The sequence below is a fragment of the Danio aesculapii genome, chromosome 5 (assembly GCF_903798145.1).
Source record: "Danio aesculapii chromosome 5, fDanAes4.1, whole genome shotgun sequence".
Classification (NCBI taxonomy): Eukaryota; Metazoa; Chordata; class Actinopteri; order Cypriniformes; family Danionidae; genus Danio; species Danio aesculapii.
This window is the reverse complement of record NC_079439.1, coordinates 16,242,916-16,257,390: the sequence shown is the minus strand read 5'-3', so window position 1 is coordinate 16,257,390 and position 14,475 is coordinate 16,242,916. Positions and strand designations below refer to the sequence as shown.

Sequence of the window (14,475 nt, the reverse complement as noted above, 5' to 3'; positions counted from 1 at the left end):
TACATACATACATACATACATACATACATACATACATACATACATACATACATACATACATAATATAGGGACACTCCCATTGAAATAAACTTTCTTGATTAAGGGTCATCATACAACCTTTAGGTTACCTTTTGGTATTGACTAGGCTACATCACCTTGTTAGAACATTATCAGTCAAACCATTTTTATGACATATTTCTCAAAAAGTTAGCAAGTATGTATATGTATATATATATATATATATATATATATATATATATATATATATATATATATATATATATATATATATATATATATATATTTTTTTTTTTTTTTTTTTTTTTGGGGGGGGGGGGCATACATCTATTTTTAAATATATTAGTGGTCATGCACTAACAGATATTTTTTTTCATTTCATGTCATGCAGTAAACAGATACACAGACAAACAGATTCATGGATACATTAGGAACCCTGCAAAATTGGTACTTATAATTAGGCAAGGTATTTATCTTCTTTTTCATTCTTTTATAACCTGTTTTAACACATTTTAATCTGTTTTTAATTCTTTTAATAATTTTTATTTTTATATTCTTGTTAATGTAAAGCACTTTGAATTACCATTGTGTATGAAATGTGCTATATAAATAAACTTGCCTTCGTCAGCCTAATGGACATTTCTTTTGTTTCTTTTGTTTCCTATCACATTTTTTTGGAGTTGGTGCTACTATGAGTCTATACTTCTGTAAAGTTGCCCCTCATTGTAAGCAGCCCTCTTTCTCTATTTTTACCCTTAGAGATCACCCAGACATGGAATTTATGGTGCAGAATGGCATTGAGTAGTTGCCTTACTTATAACTAGTACTTATTTTAAAAGCTGGTAATGTGAAACTAGAGAATAAAATAAAAGAAACATTTTACATACTTTTAGATTTAACCCTCTGGTTCAATCATTTTTTACCAAAATATTAAACCAAATATTAAGCTTCTGTTGTTGCATTTTCCACGTCAGAATTGGTTAAAAAGAGTAAAGTTGACACACACAGCATAAACGTGAAGATGTGCGCACTTAAACACACACACATAATAATATAAAATTAAGATTTAAATATACATATTAAAAAAAATAAATAAATAACAAAAACAATAATTTATTTGACATTAAAGTCATTTTTGACCACAATCTGAATAGCAGCAAAAGGCCAAACTAACATTACTAATATGCTAGAATAATAAATTAATTGTATATTGCAAATAGGGCTGCACAATACACTTTATTAGGTACATCTGTCCAACTCGTTAACGCAAATTTCCAGTCACCTGGCAGCAACTCAATGCATTTAGACATGGGCTGTTTCTCAATATGCATAGTAAAGGGGGGGGGGGATAGTTGTATGAATGCTGTAATGTTTAAATAATTTTCCATGAATAAATGCGTGAGACCATCAGGAAGAACGCAGCATCTAATTTCTCAAAGGATGCGTTCTGTCCTCACGGTCTCCCGAGTTCGTTCTTCCGAGGACACCTTGCAAGTCTCCACAAGAACGCAAGTCCGTTCTCTGCATTCTTGGACTTGAAAAGCGATCTGCTGCAGACGAAACCGAACATCAGAATGGGGAAGAAAGGTCATTTAAGTGACTTTGAACGTGGCATGGTTGTTGGTGCCAGACGGGCTATTTCAGAAACTGCTGATCTACTAGGATTTTCACACACAACCATCTCTAGGGTTTACAGAGAATGGTCTAAAAAAGAGAAAATATCCAGTGCGCAGCAGATCTGTGGGCACACATGTCTTGTTGATGCCAGAGGTCAGAGGAGAATGGCCAGACTGGTTCGAGCTGATAGAAACAGTAACTCAAATAACCACTCGTCACAACCCAGGAATGTGCCAATTAGTAGCAACTGAGCATTGTGTCAACGCTACAGCCTACCGGAGTATTGTTGCTGACCATGTCCATCTCTTTATGACTGCAGTGTACCCATCTTCTAATGCCATGTCATGAAGCGCAAATCATCACAGACTGGTTTCTTAAGCATGACAATGAGTTCAATCTCATAGAGCACCTTTGGGATGTGGTGGAACAGGAGATTCGCATTACCAGTAAGGTGTACCTAAAAAAGTGGCCGGCGAGTGAGTATCGTTTCAGCATCGTTATTGTGTGTCCGCAATAGTCACATCACAAAACATGCAATGTTGAGGGATTATAGTTGATCAGCACAACAACTGAGAAAACATGAGATTTGTGGGGTCATTGCTAAGTATAACCATAACAGAGTGAAACTTTATCATTTGCATGCGTTTTATAAGCATTTCAAAAGAGTTTAAAGCATTTGGGCACAAAAATTTACATTTGTAACTTTTATTAAGAACAATTTTACTAAATTATTAATACAGTAAAGATTATAGTGTTATTTTACATCTAATTATTCAATTTCTGTACCTGAATACTATCTGACTCTCAGGAAATCATATACATAGCACTGTTTCTTTTACTTTTTTCTTTGCTCTATTGTAATTATTCTTGCTTGCAATTTGTTTTTGCTTTTTTATATAAGATTTACACACTTATCAACCTAATCAATCTAAATTCAAGTTTTCTTTTCCAAATAGGGTTATTCTCCAGCCATCTGGTGAATCGCAATATATATCGCAGGAAAATAAATGATTGCCATGTCAGATTTTTCCAATATCGTGCAGCCCTAATTGCAAATAAACATGATTTAATAATGGATAAGAGTATTTCCTTTTACCTTCTTGCAGCTGTTGTAACTGTCTTTTCAAGGATGCCAATTTGTCTTGATACATCCTAAATTCAAGACAAAAACAGAATGATTCAAAGAAATGTTCCTATTTTATTTTAAAGCATGCATTTCATAGCAGATTTGTTAGTCAGATGTATTTATTTATAGTTTAACACCATATCAGCATTAAAGGCAATATTCACATATACAATTTACAATATAATAATTCAAATCTAATTTTAATTAAGTGTACAAATAGCATAATTTTCATACTTGTATAGATGTAAACATACAAAAATAAATAAGCAAAATACCAATATAATAACAGTTCTATACAATTTTTCAGATGTTTGTCAGCCAGACAGATATAAAAATAGCTCTTATGTACTGTATCTCTTGACATTAATCATAACTGAATGGTAGTCAGTCAGAAGGAATACTTACTGCTCTTTGATTTCAACATAGTCGTCCTCATCATGTTTGGCAAGATCTGTTTCACTGGCATCTTCTGTGTCTATAACAAAACAATCATAAAATAGTGGTATATACTGACTACACTTAACTGCACTAAAGCCAGACATGATAGCACTGACTTGACCAGATAGATTATTCAAATGACGATTGAACATGTATATAGCGCCATCTGGCGGACATACAATGTAGTTTAAATATATTTGTATGGTAAGTGAGCCAGGCCTCTTATTCATTCATTCATTCATTTTCCTTCAGCTTAGTTCATTTATTCATCAGGGGTCGCCACAGCGGAACGAACCACCAACTTATCCAACATACGTTTTACACAGCAGATGCCCTTCCAGCTGCAACCCAGCACTGGGAAACATCCACACACACTCACTACACTACACTACGGCCAATTTAGTTTATTCAATTCACGTATACCGCATATCTTTGGACTGTGGGGGAAACCAGAGCACCTGGAAAAAACCCACACCAACACAGGAAGAACATGCAGACTCCACACAAAAATGCCAACTGACCCAGCTGGGACTCGACCAAGTGACCTTCTTGCTGTGAGGTGACAGTGCTAACCACTGAGCCACCGTGTCGCCCCTCTAGTTCTCTTATTTATAACTAAAATCCAAAGAGATCATAGGTATAAAAAAACATACATGAGAATATTTGTGCAAATCATCTTACAAAACTTCACAACTACTGTATAGTTTATACTTTTTCTTAGAGGAATTAATGTGTGTTATCTGCTATCTGACAACTGCAAACACATATATAACCCCTTCCACACAAAGCACACATTTTGGACATTGAGCAATGATGTAAAGACAACTTTTCACAACAATTCATATATCCAGTTAAAGTCTGAATTATTAGCCCCCCTGAATTATTAGCCCACACTTTTATTTTTTCCCCCCAATTTCTGTTAAACGGAGAGAAGATTTTTTTCAACACATTTCTAAACATAATAGTTTTAATAACTCATTTCTAATAACTGATTTATTTTGTCTTTGTCATGATGACAGTAAACAATATTGTATTAGATATTTTTAGGACACTTCTATACAGCTTAAAGTGACATTTAAAGGCTTAACTAGGTTAATTAGGTTAACTAGGCAGGTTAGGGTAAAAAAATGTAAAACTGCTTTTATTCTAGCCGAAATTTAACAAATAAGACTTTCTCCAGAAGAAACGCTATTATCAGACATACTGTGAAAATGTCCTTGCTCTGTTAAACATCATTAGGGAAATATTTAAAAAAGAAAAAAAAAATCAAAGGGGGGCTAATAATTCTGACTTCAACTGTATTTATAATAAACAATCAGCTGTTAATAATGATAAAAAAATGCATTTATGCAATCACTTCTATCCAAACTGACTTACACTGCAGTCAGTTCATTTGTTGCATAGAAGTAAAACTATGACTATTCTTTTTATATTTAATACAATTTAAAAGGTTGTAGTTGGAATGATTTTTAGTAATTAAATTGAATGGTGCAATGACATTTTTAAATATGTACAAAATACAAATAGAAGACAAACATTATATTTTATTTATTCATTTTCCCTCAGCTTAGTCCCCTTATTCATCAGGGGTCGCCACAGAGGAATGAACCGCCAACTTATCCAGCATATGTTTTGCATAGCAGATGCCCTCCAAGTTGCAACCAATCACTGGAAAAACATTTTATTAATATCATATTTTATTATCTTATTTGTGATCAAATAAATGCAGTCTTGGTGAGTGGTTCTTTATAAAAAAAAACATTCAATGGTTTTAACTCTACTATCACCATTATATGAGGGTAACATTATATTTTCCAACATTTATTAAGACAGTTTGATTTCAAGGTTTTATTGTAATGTTCCACATGACAAATTAATGTGGAAAAGCTCATATATATGTGATGAGGGGACATTTTATATTCATCAGTTTTATATTTCTCTCAAAACTGGATGAGGAACTTCATATGCATTGAGAATATTGACAATACATAATAAAAACAAAGCACATTTCTACATTTACCAGATGTTTGTATAGGCCCAAGTTAAATTCTGAAACATTTTTTGGAAAAAAAATGCATTCATGTACGCTTGTAGTTTAATCTCATCTCTGAAGACTGATTAATTTCATAAATATAATCTCAAATGTTCAAAACACTAGCAGAGGCTAAATCTGAGCAAAGATCAGTAGCCAAACCTAATATTAGCTACTAATAATCAGCTTTTAATATTTTACTTTAAATGCAAGAAAGTCCTCTGATACACCTTATTACGAATAATTGAGTAACGTTATCATTTTAAAAGCATCTTAACAGCATAACGTAGAGTTAGTTACTTCATGCTTCCTGACGTAACGTTATGCTAACTCTGCTAACGTTAGCTGTTTATCAACAGCCTGGTGAGCACATGAAGCCAAGTATGACAACATGTATAGCCATTATGTAGTTAAATTTCCACACAGTCACCATTTACGTCTAAAAAGATCACAATAAACATAAGTCACATGAAGTTGCAAAAACAAAGCGTGCAGACAAGTCGAAACACATGCATACACTTTCCTTACGTGAAAATATTTCGGCGCTCAAATAGCTTTTAACTTAAAGGTTCACGATTGAAATGTGTATTTTAATCGATATTTCTTTAAATAATTGTATTAAAATGCTAAATCGAATATTATTGAGCGTATTCACCTTCTTCCGAGTCTCTGCCTCTGAAACTGCGATCTTCATCTTCATCCACGCTGTCTAGTTCTTCCTCATCGTTATAATAATCCACCATGGGTGACAATAAAGTCGATGCCATTTATTATATTGAAATATTGATAACACCGCAGGAAATACCAGTCTGTAAACAATCACACAGCACAGACAACGTTTTCAGTCTCTCGAGCCTCTTCTTTTTTTCAACGGGAGGGTAGGCCGGGTAATCTGATTGGTCGAGATGCTCGAGCAGCGCATGATGGGAAATGTAGTTTGAACCGCTTGTGCGCAATTATGACATAAGGGAAAGAAGAAATGGGAAGGGGAGAGAGAGAAAGAGAGAGTACTCTGTCCGCGTATTGTTGTTATTATCATTCAAGGAACAAGAAGATTTTCTGAAGTTGACTGTAGGCTAAACATTTCTCAATTATGAAACAATATAACGTCCAGGTAAGCGTTCGGAATGTCATTTTGAAATGACTTACGAGAAAAGACATGCTCATCTATATTTTAGTGTCGCTATGTACGTCTGTTGAATGAATGACACGGAACGAGTTTCATTTTCATCTCACAGACTGCTTTGGTTCAGTTTTCTTTTTCATTTAGTGCCCATTCACAAACACCGAATGTTTTTCTTACAGTTTTTTTTTAAATCATTATTGACATTGTTTATGATATAGAGCCACGGTGAAGTAAGTAGAATAAACTGTAAGTGAATTATATTTAATATTATTTTGGGAAAATATATATGCTTAAGTAAACATTTGTATTCAGACAGCCTCTCTCAATTGTATTGCGTAATCTACTACTACTACTGCTGCTGCAGCCACTAATACCACTAGTCTAGGCTACTACAACTACTTTACGAATATAATAATACAATAATAATACTGTCTAAAATATGATATAGAGAATTAGATAATAATATTAATAAATTATTTAAGAAATACAAATTTTACCAATTACGACAATGAACTAAATTTTACATGCATGATACTATAACAAAGCAACAACAAGGATATTTAAAATAAAAATATAATAGCTAACAACATTTATTTTAGGCATCTGTTATCGATTTACATATTTAACTAATAACAGGTGTTTAATTTGAACAGAGTGGTTTGATAATTCAGCAAGAAAACCGATCCAACCTCTACTTGATCAAACTATCTACACATACATTGATTACTATATTATATTAAATGGTCAGGTGGAATAATCATCGTTAAACCATCGATCTAATTATCATTTGACTTTATAATAATGCCTTTTCTGATAGCTGCCACTGTCGTTTCTATTGTGTCTAGAGAAGTTGTTCCTCTTTCAACCGGCAGATGGCGGCGTTGAGTTTAAAAGCGGTTTGACTCGCGAGATCGTTTATCAGCGCTGTTACCTTGTAGCAGGTACAATTGGTTTTTAAAAGCGTCAGATGCTTGTCAGCTTCTTTGTCAGTCGCGCGGGGTTTATTACAACATCCACGCTGGATACCATAAAATGAACTGCCTGGGCGATTTATCATCACACCGACGGTCGAGATAGTCATGACGTCTGTCGAAAATAAACAAGTTTATGGATTTTCAGGTGTAGGAGCTCCAAGACGCCGATTGCAATGAGTTTGGAAGTTTATTTCCCTCGACATCCCACCTTACAAGGGCTACAGGAGAATTAAAGTGGATCTGTACTGTTCCTCATTGAGAAGAGCGTTCATTCGTCTGAAGAAGGCATTTGCTTATAACTGGACTTCTATGGAGTTGGACCTGGATTAAAGATAAAGCTTTGCTGACTGGGTAAGGTCGTTTTTATATTGGCATACACATTTATTATGGCTTTGTTAGACCGTTTGTTTTGTCTTTCAGGGCATGTTTTATTTGTGTCACGCTCCGTCGTCTGTTAAAAGCGTCTTTATCGTATCTGGTGTCACTATTTGCGTCTCCATAGATCCCCTCTGCGCTCGATTGATTTTCCCTTGCTGAACATTAGACCTCACAATGTAGAATATTTACAACAACTGCACAAATGATACACGTGTTTGTTTAAACAGCTTGACTAAATGGTGGACATCCAAATGTTTTTGGTTTTGATGCTTATGTTTGCAATTGTTTTATGATCTAATACAGTTTTAAGCTTGTGTGCAGTAAAGACAGACATTCATAATTATGTTGATAATTTGAACTCTTGTAATACTGTTTGAACTAATATACGCACACACTGAGGTAAAGTTGATTTTATATGCACACATTCTGACTTTCTCCTTAATGATATAATTTCAGAAAAGTGTTCTTTGCAAACTTTAAATAGTGAAATAATATTAGCAGACCGCGACTATCAAAGTACAACAATTTTTACAGTCAATGAGATAGTGCTAATGTTGTTTTGAAGTCATATTTACATGTGTTTTTCGTTAAAAGTACCATGGTAAACAATATAAGGAGCGTGTTACAAGTTGTCACTGAACAAAGTGCGAATACAACACCAACTTTACCTGTCCACATACATTACATACATACATGGAAGAATAATGGAATACAGACAAATGTAACACCTCAGCGCTCTAAAAGGAGAGTTTAATGTTTTTTTTATTTATTTAGGATTTTAATTTAATTTGACAGTTTTGACTTCAAGCTTGACACTGTGGCTCAGTGGTTAGCACTGTCAGCTCACAGCAAGAAGCTCGCTGGTTTGAGTTCCAGCTGGACCAGATTGAGGTAAAGTTGGTTTTATATTCGCACATTCTGACTCTCCTTAATAATATAATTTCAGAAAAGTATTATTTGCAACTCTAAATAGTAAAATCTTATTAGCAGCCAGTGACTATCAAAGGACAGCAATGTTTACAGTCATTTATATAGTGCTAAAATTGTTTTTAAGTCATATTTGCATGTGATGTCCATTAAATATTCAAAGTACTATGGTAAACAATGTAGGGAGCATGTCACAAGTTGTCACTGAATGAATATGTGAATATAAACCCAACTTTACCTTTATCACACACACATAGATCTACATACTTGGAAGAATAGTAAAATAAGGACAAATGTAACACCTCAGCACTCTAAAAAGAGAGTTTAATGTTTTTTTTATTTAGGATTTTAATTTAATTTGACAGTTTTGACTTTTTAAGGGTGACACAGTGGCTCAGTGGTTAGCACTGTCGCTTCACAGTAAGAAGGTCGCTGGTTTGAGTTCCGGCTGGGTCAGATTGAGGTAAAGTTGGTTTTATATTAACACATTCTGATTTAATGATATAATTTCAGAAAAGTATTATTTGCAATTTATAAATAGTGAAATCATATTAGCAGCCAGTGACTATCAAAGTATAACAGTCAATTAAATAGTGCTAAAGTTGTTTTGAAGTCATATTTAGATGTGATTTTAGTCAAATATTAAAAGTACCATGGTAAACAATATAGTGAAAACAATATGTTGTCACTGAACGAATGTGTGAATATAAAACCAACTTCACACATACATTGAAGAATAGTGAAATGCAGACAAATATAACACCTCAGCATTGTAAAAAGAATGTTTAATGGTTTTTATTTAGCATTTTAATCTAATTTGGCAATTTTGACTTTATCAAGGGTGACATGGTGGCTCAGTGGTTAACACTGTCACCTCACAGCAAGAAGATCGCTGGTTCGAGTCCTGGCTGGGCCAGTTGGCATTTTTGTGTGGGGTTTGCAATGTCCAAAGACATGCAATAGGTGAATTGTGTGTAGTGCATGTGTGTGAAGGAGTGTGTATGGAAGTTTCCCAGTACTGGTTTGCAGCTGAAAGGGCATCCGCAGTCTAAAACATATGCTGGATAAGTTGGTAGTTTATTCCGCTGTGGCAACCCCTGATGAATAAAGGGACTAAGCCAAAGGAAAGTGAATGAATGACTATATCAATTGTTATAATAAGACATGTTTTTGTAATATGCAGTGAAGTTAGATGAGCATTGGAATTGCCAACACAATATGTAGACCTTTATAGACCATTTTGTGGGGTGTAAACAATAACAATGGTACTAACTTGTTTCCTGTTTTACATTTTTAATTATCATAGCTTTAGAGAATCCCAAAATGTCCACATATTGGTAAATAACATTATGATAGTTTAACGTTAAGTTATGTTTGAATTGACTTTTGTTACAGTTATGAAATAGTTTAACAACAAGCAGGGAACGTTCATGGGCTAGTGACATCACCACATTAAAATGGTCTATACACACACACACACACACACGCACACACATACACACACATTGCAATATATGTGTATGTTTGTGTAAATGAATGTACAAAAGTTTACATTTAAAATTTTCACATTGAAATGTAGCAAATAATGGAAACAAGTACAGATTATAGTGAAATTCTGGGGGCAAACGTAAAATTTTAGCTTTGAAAAAGGAGAGAATTATTTAAAAAGACAACAATTTAAGTTAACATCTGTCCTGAACATGTATAAGATACAGAATCTTGTTTTATCCTCATTGTTTTATGCTCATTGTATCCTCTCATGCTCATATATTTACCCATATATGATTGTTTTGCTCTGGAATAAGAGGATACAAGTTGCTTTGCATACTGACTCGAGATGTCATGCACTTTATTTCCGTGTGTGTGAGTAGTGTGTAACTGAACTTCAGTATGTGCGCACGCGGCTGTTCATTCAGGAAGTCCGACACACAGACGATCATGGGGCATCAAAGCATTTAAAATACTCCATCTCCGACTGGAATAAATGTTTTTAGGACGGTGAATTTTGAGCTCTCGGTCACCCTACAGAAAAGAGGTCAGTAGCTATCATTTACTAGGCTACATTGCCATATGGGTCTCGTGGATAAAACTGTCAAATGTTCTGCGTGACATATATCCATCATGCACGTTAATTTTAGTCATGCAAAAAAAGTTATTAAATGCAACCCAGAGGTACTAGACGCGGAGATCAGAATGTCATGAGGGACTTTAATTATTTTAACCAACACCTGCTGGCGCTTGGAAAAGCTAGTCAATTCGCTAACCTAACTGTTCTCACTCTTCTGCCACCCATACTTTCACTTCCTCTATTCATCGCGAATCCTCAGTGCGTTAATAGTCGTTTCATTTTAATGCATGTTGACTTATCAGAAGGACGGACGCGTGAAATGCGTGATTCGTTTACAATGCAAGTAGCTGCGTAAAGACGCGCTTTAGTAACGTAAAGCGCGGTTAGTTTGACACATTTGGCTGAAGTGAGGGCTTATGTCAGAGCAGTTTATGAGTGTCCGTGGCTCTTTTCCCCTCGTCTCAATTGAGTCGCTATTTTAAGCTGCTTGTCTCCCGCACACATGCAGCGTTTATTCTGTCGGACTGAACCCATCATCAAGTTTATGCTCACGATGAGGAGCGCAGGATTGAAACCCCTCACCATGAGAATGAAGGTAACCCTTTTCTTCCGTTCTTGGTGCTGTCGGTGTTGTGCGTGAACTAGTAGTTCTTTGCTGTTTATTAAATAGGTCCGTGATGTCAGCTGGTGCGATTTGTATTGGAATTTTCAATCGTTATGTCTTGTTATTAAAGAAGCCTAATTTGCATAATAGGTAAGTTTGTATTGTGTCAGCGGTGGATTGTTTAAAGCTGGTTGCGTTGTAAATGAACAATTCAGTGTCCGAACGAATCGCTTTTTTTAATCGAATCTTTTAAAAGAATCATCTCAAATTGGACTTGGCAACAGCTTACTGACTTCTTAAATGCAGAACCCTTTTTCTTTTCATACATTTTTAGTTTTGTATTCTGAGTATAATGGCAGCTCTTGCCATCAGGTCATCCAGGATGTGGGTAACTTCTTTTCTGACGTTGATGAACATTAAAGGAAATTTGTAGCTGACGCCATGTTCCTTGGTGATTTATTAAATTCAAGGCACTATGTGAGACAAATAAACTACCGAAGCAAAAGTAAATGAATACAACAGGGACATTTGGACGTTCTCCTTTAATAATAATTTCTGGAATGTATTCTTTGCAAAATTTTAAATGGTAAAATTATATTAGCAGCCAATGAATATAAATACAACGTTGTTCACAGTTAAATAAATAGTGCTGATGTTGTTTTGAAGTCATACTTGCGTGTTATTTCATGTACCGAATATTCAAAGTACAGTGATAAACAAAATAGGGAGTATGTCAGAAGTTGTCACTGAACGAATGTGTGAATATAAAACCAACTTTACCTCTATTGTGACCAGTTTTGTTGTGAATGAAAGTTGGGTTTAAAGCAAGTTGCATTGTAAACAATTCAGTGTCCGAACGAATCGCTTTTTTATTGGAATCTCCTTAAATGATCATCTCGAATTGGACTTAATCTCAGTCACAAAGCGGGTAAATCAACAATTTACTGACTTGTGAGACATGGAGAACCCTTTCTTTCATGCGTTTCCAGTTTCGTATTCCGGTTCTAATGGCAGCTGTTGCCATCAGGTCATCCAGGATGTAGGTAACTTCTTTTCTAATGTTGATGAACATTTAAAGGAGATATGTAGCTGATGCCATTAGGCATGGTCCGGTGTAAGATTCTGATGGTATGATAACCTTGGATAAGGTTATCATGAAGCTGCTTTGACACAATCTACATTGTAAAAATGCTATAGAAATAAAGATGAATTTAATTGAATTGATAAAAATATCACTGTATCACAGTATTGTGATTACTGCTCCAAAATAACTTTTTAAATGTTTGGGTAGAAAACAACAACTTTTTTCCCTAATGAACACAATATATTTTATATTATGAAGCATTTAAAATATTTAAGACCAGTAGATGTAGAGGTTCCTTTTCTGCTGGAAGATCTGTTGCCTTAAAAAAACAAAATAAAATCGTTGTGAAAAACATGTAAAAAAAAAAAATAAAAATCTTACATATACACTCTCAGAAATAACGGGACACGAGCTGTCACTGGGGTGGTACCTTTTCAAAAGGTACAAATTTGTACCTTAAAGCAGGGGTTTCAAACTTTTAGGACACATGCATTGTTGAAGTAAACACTGCAATCAAACTATTACAGTCATGTAGGACTTTTCGCCGCATTTTGTGACAAGATCCGCATGGCTGTCAGTAAAGGACCACACACATCACGAAATGCGGAGTTTTTTTTTTTCTTTCTATTCAACGTGCGGTATCAATGATACTCTTCCACCAGTCCTTCATGCCCCATGACAAACTAGGGTATTAGACACAAATATGAATGAAATGTTCTTGAGCGAAAGTTAAACTGCCGAACTGCAGTTAAAGTCGAGAAATTGAAGATGAAACACCCAAAATAACATGAGACTCGTGAATTCTCGCAGGAAACGTGAATAGCCTGTTGACGCAACATTCAAAAAGCACTTCACGTGATTAAATTATTGTATTCAGATTAAGGCAAATAACTATTACTGATGTCCATGTGAACGTAGTCATTAGTGTCTTCAAAGTAAGAGAAAGATCTAACTGGGCATCCCGCTGATTTGATTCAGAAGGGCAAGTTTTTGTCAGATGGCTCACCGGTTTGACTTTGATTCATTCACTGTCATTCCTTTTAAAAAGCACCCGGTCCATTTAATTTGTATATATTTTACTAGAACGCATTAACTCTACAGGTGCCTCATAGTTGATAGCTGTGGGGCTAACGTTAATCGTATTATTCCCTCTAGTGAACGCATAAAAATAGTCACCATAATTTACTCGAGTGCACGCCTCAGTGTCCCCCACAGTTTGAAAACCCCTGTCTTAAAGGTCCATATTAATACCTCAAGGTTACATATTAGTACCTAAAAAGTACAAAAGTGTTCCTCTTAAAATTAAGTACTAATGTATACTTTTAAAGTACCAATATGAACCCTTTAAGTACAAATGTGTACCCCATGTGTACCACCCCAGTGACAGCTCACGTACCTTTATTTCTGAGAGTGTACGGTAGAAACAGTATTATAGAAAATTTTGGTGGAAAACTTTTCCAGACCGTGGTAAACCGGTTATCGTCCTATACCTGGATGCCATGTTCCTTGGTGATTTATTAAACATAAGGCGCTATCAGGGTCAAAAATAATAACACAAAATTAAATGAATACAACAGGTTTTGTTGTGACTGAAAGTTACTTTTTGTGGCAGTGAACCAGAGCTCATAAATACAGTTTAATAAAACTACTATGTAATGTTATAATACATAACAATAATGTGGCTGTTAATTCTAGTCAGCCAAAAGACGTCAAAAATTGGCTTTTTGTCTTTTTTTTTTTCGGCTTGTTGTGTGATGATGAAATCCATCAAAAGAAGGTTGCAGTAAATGCTTGGTGGTTGAAAGTCAAATTGACTTATTGAATATAACCTTCTCCCAATAACTTGATGAATGCACAAACATTACGCAATTATTTTAGAAAAAAGATACTTTTTTTTTCACATTCTCAATAGTTGAACTTCGTTCCTCCTGGCCTATGATATTTTGCCAAAAGTTTTCTTCATATGTGTGTAATTCACCTAAATCTCATTTGTCTATTTCTCTGGTTTGTAGTTTGTTCCTAGTGGCCAGATTGACTTACTACAGACAATATTTCCCAACACCTTCCTTAAAATGTATACACA

General features: G+C 34.8%; 2 protein-coding genes across 3 annotated transcripts in view; one reads left to right on the top strand and one right to left on the bottom strand.

Annotated features, from left to right (window-relative positions):
* suds3 (SDS3 homolog, SIN3A corepressor complex component) overlaps window positions 1–6,102 on the bottom strand; it is a 24,356-nt gene extending 18,254 nt beyond the window's left edge. For both annotated transcript variants that reach the window (XM_056457455.1, XM_056457456.1), the window contains exons 1-3: window positions 5,887–6,102; window positions 3,167–3,236; window positions 2,732–2,787 (exon numbers count right to left, since the gene is read on the bottom strand). In XM_056457455.1, coding sequence (XP_056313430.1) covers window positions 2,732–2,787; window positions 3,167–3,236; window positions 5,887–5,998 — 238 coding nt within the window. In that variant the 5' untranslated portion in view covers window positions 5,999–6,102. The remainder of the gene's footprint in view (window positions 1–2,731; window positions 2,788–3,166; window positions 3,237–5,886) is intronic.
* Window positions 6,103–11,003: 4,901 nt separating this feature from the next.
* The window catches only part of taok3a (TAO kinase 3a), a 132,552-nt gene continuing 129,080 nt past the window's right edge, over window positions 11,004–14,475 (top strand). Inside the window, 1 exon segment of the mRNA XM_056457454.1 lies at window positions 11,004–11,299. The gene's annotated coding sequence lies outside the window, so the exon portion shown is untranslated.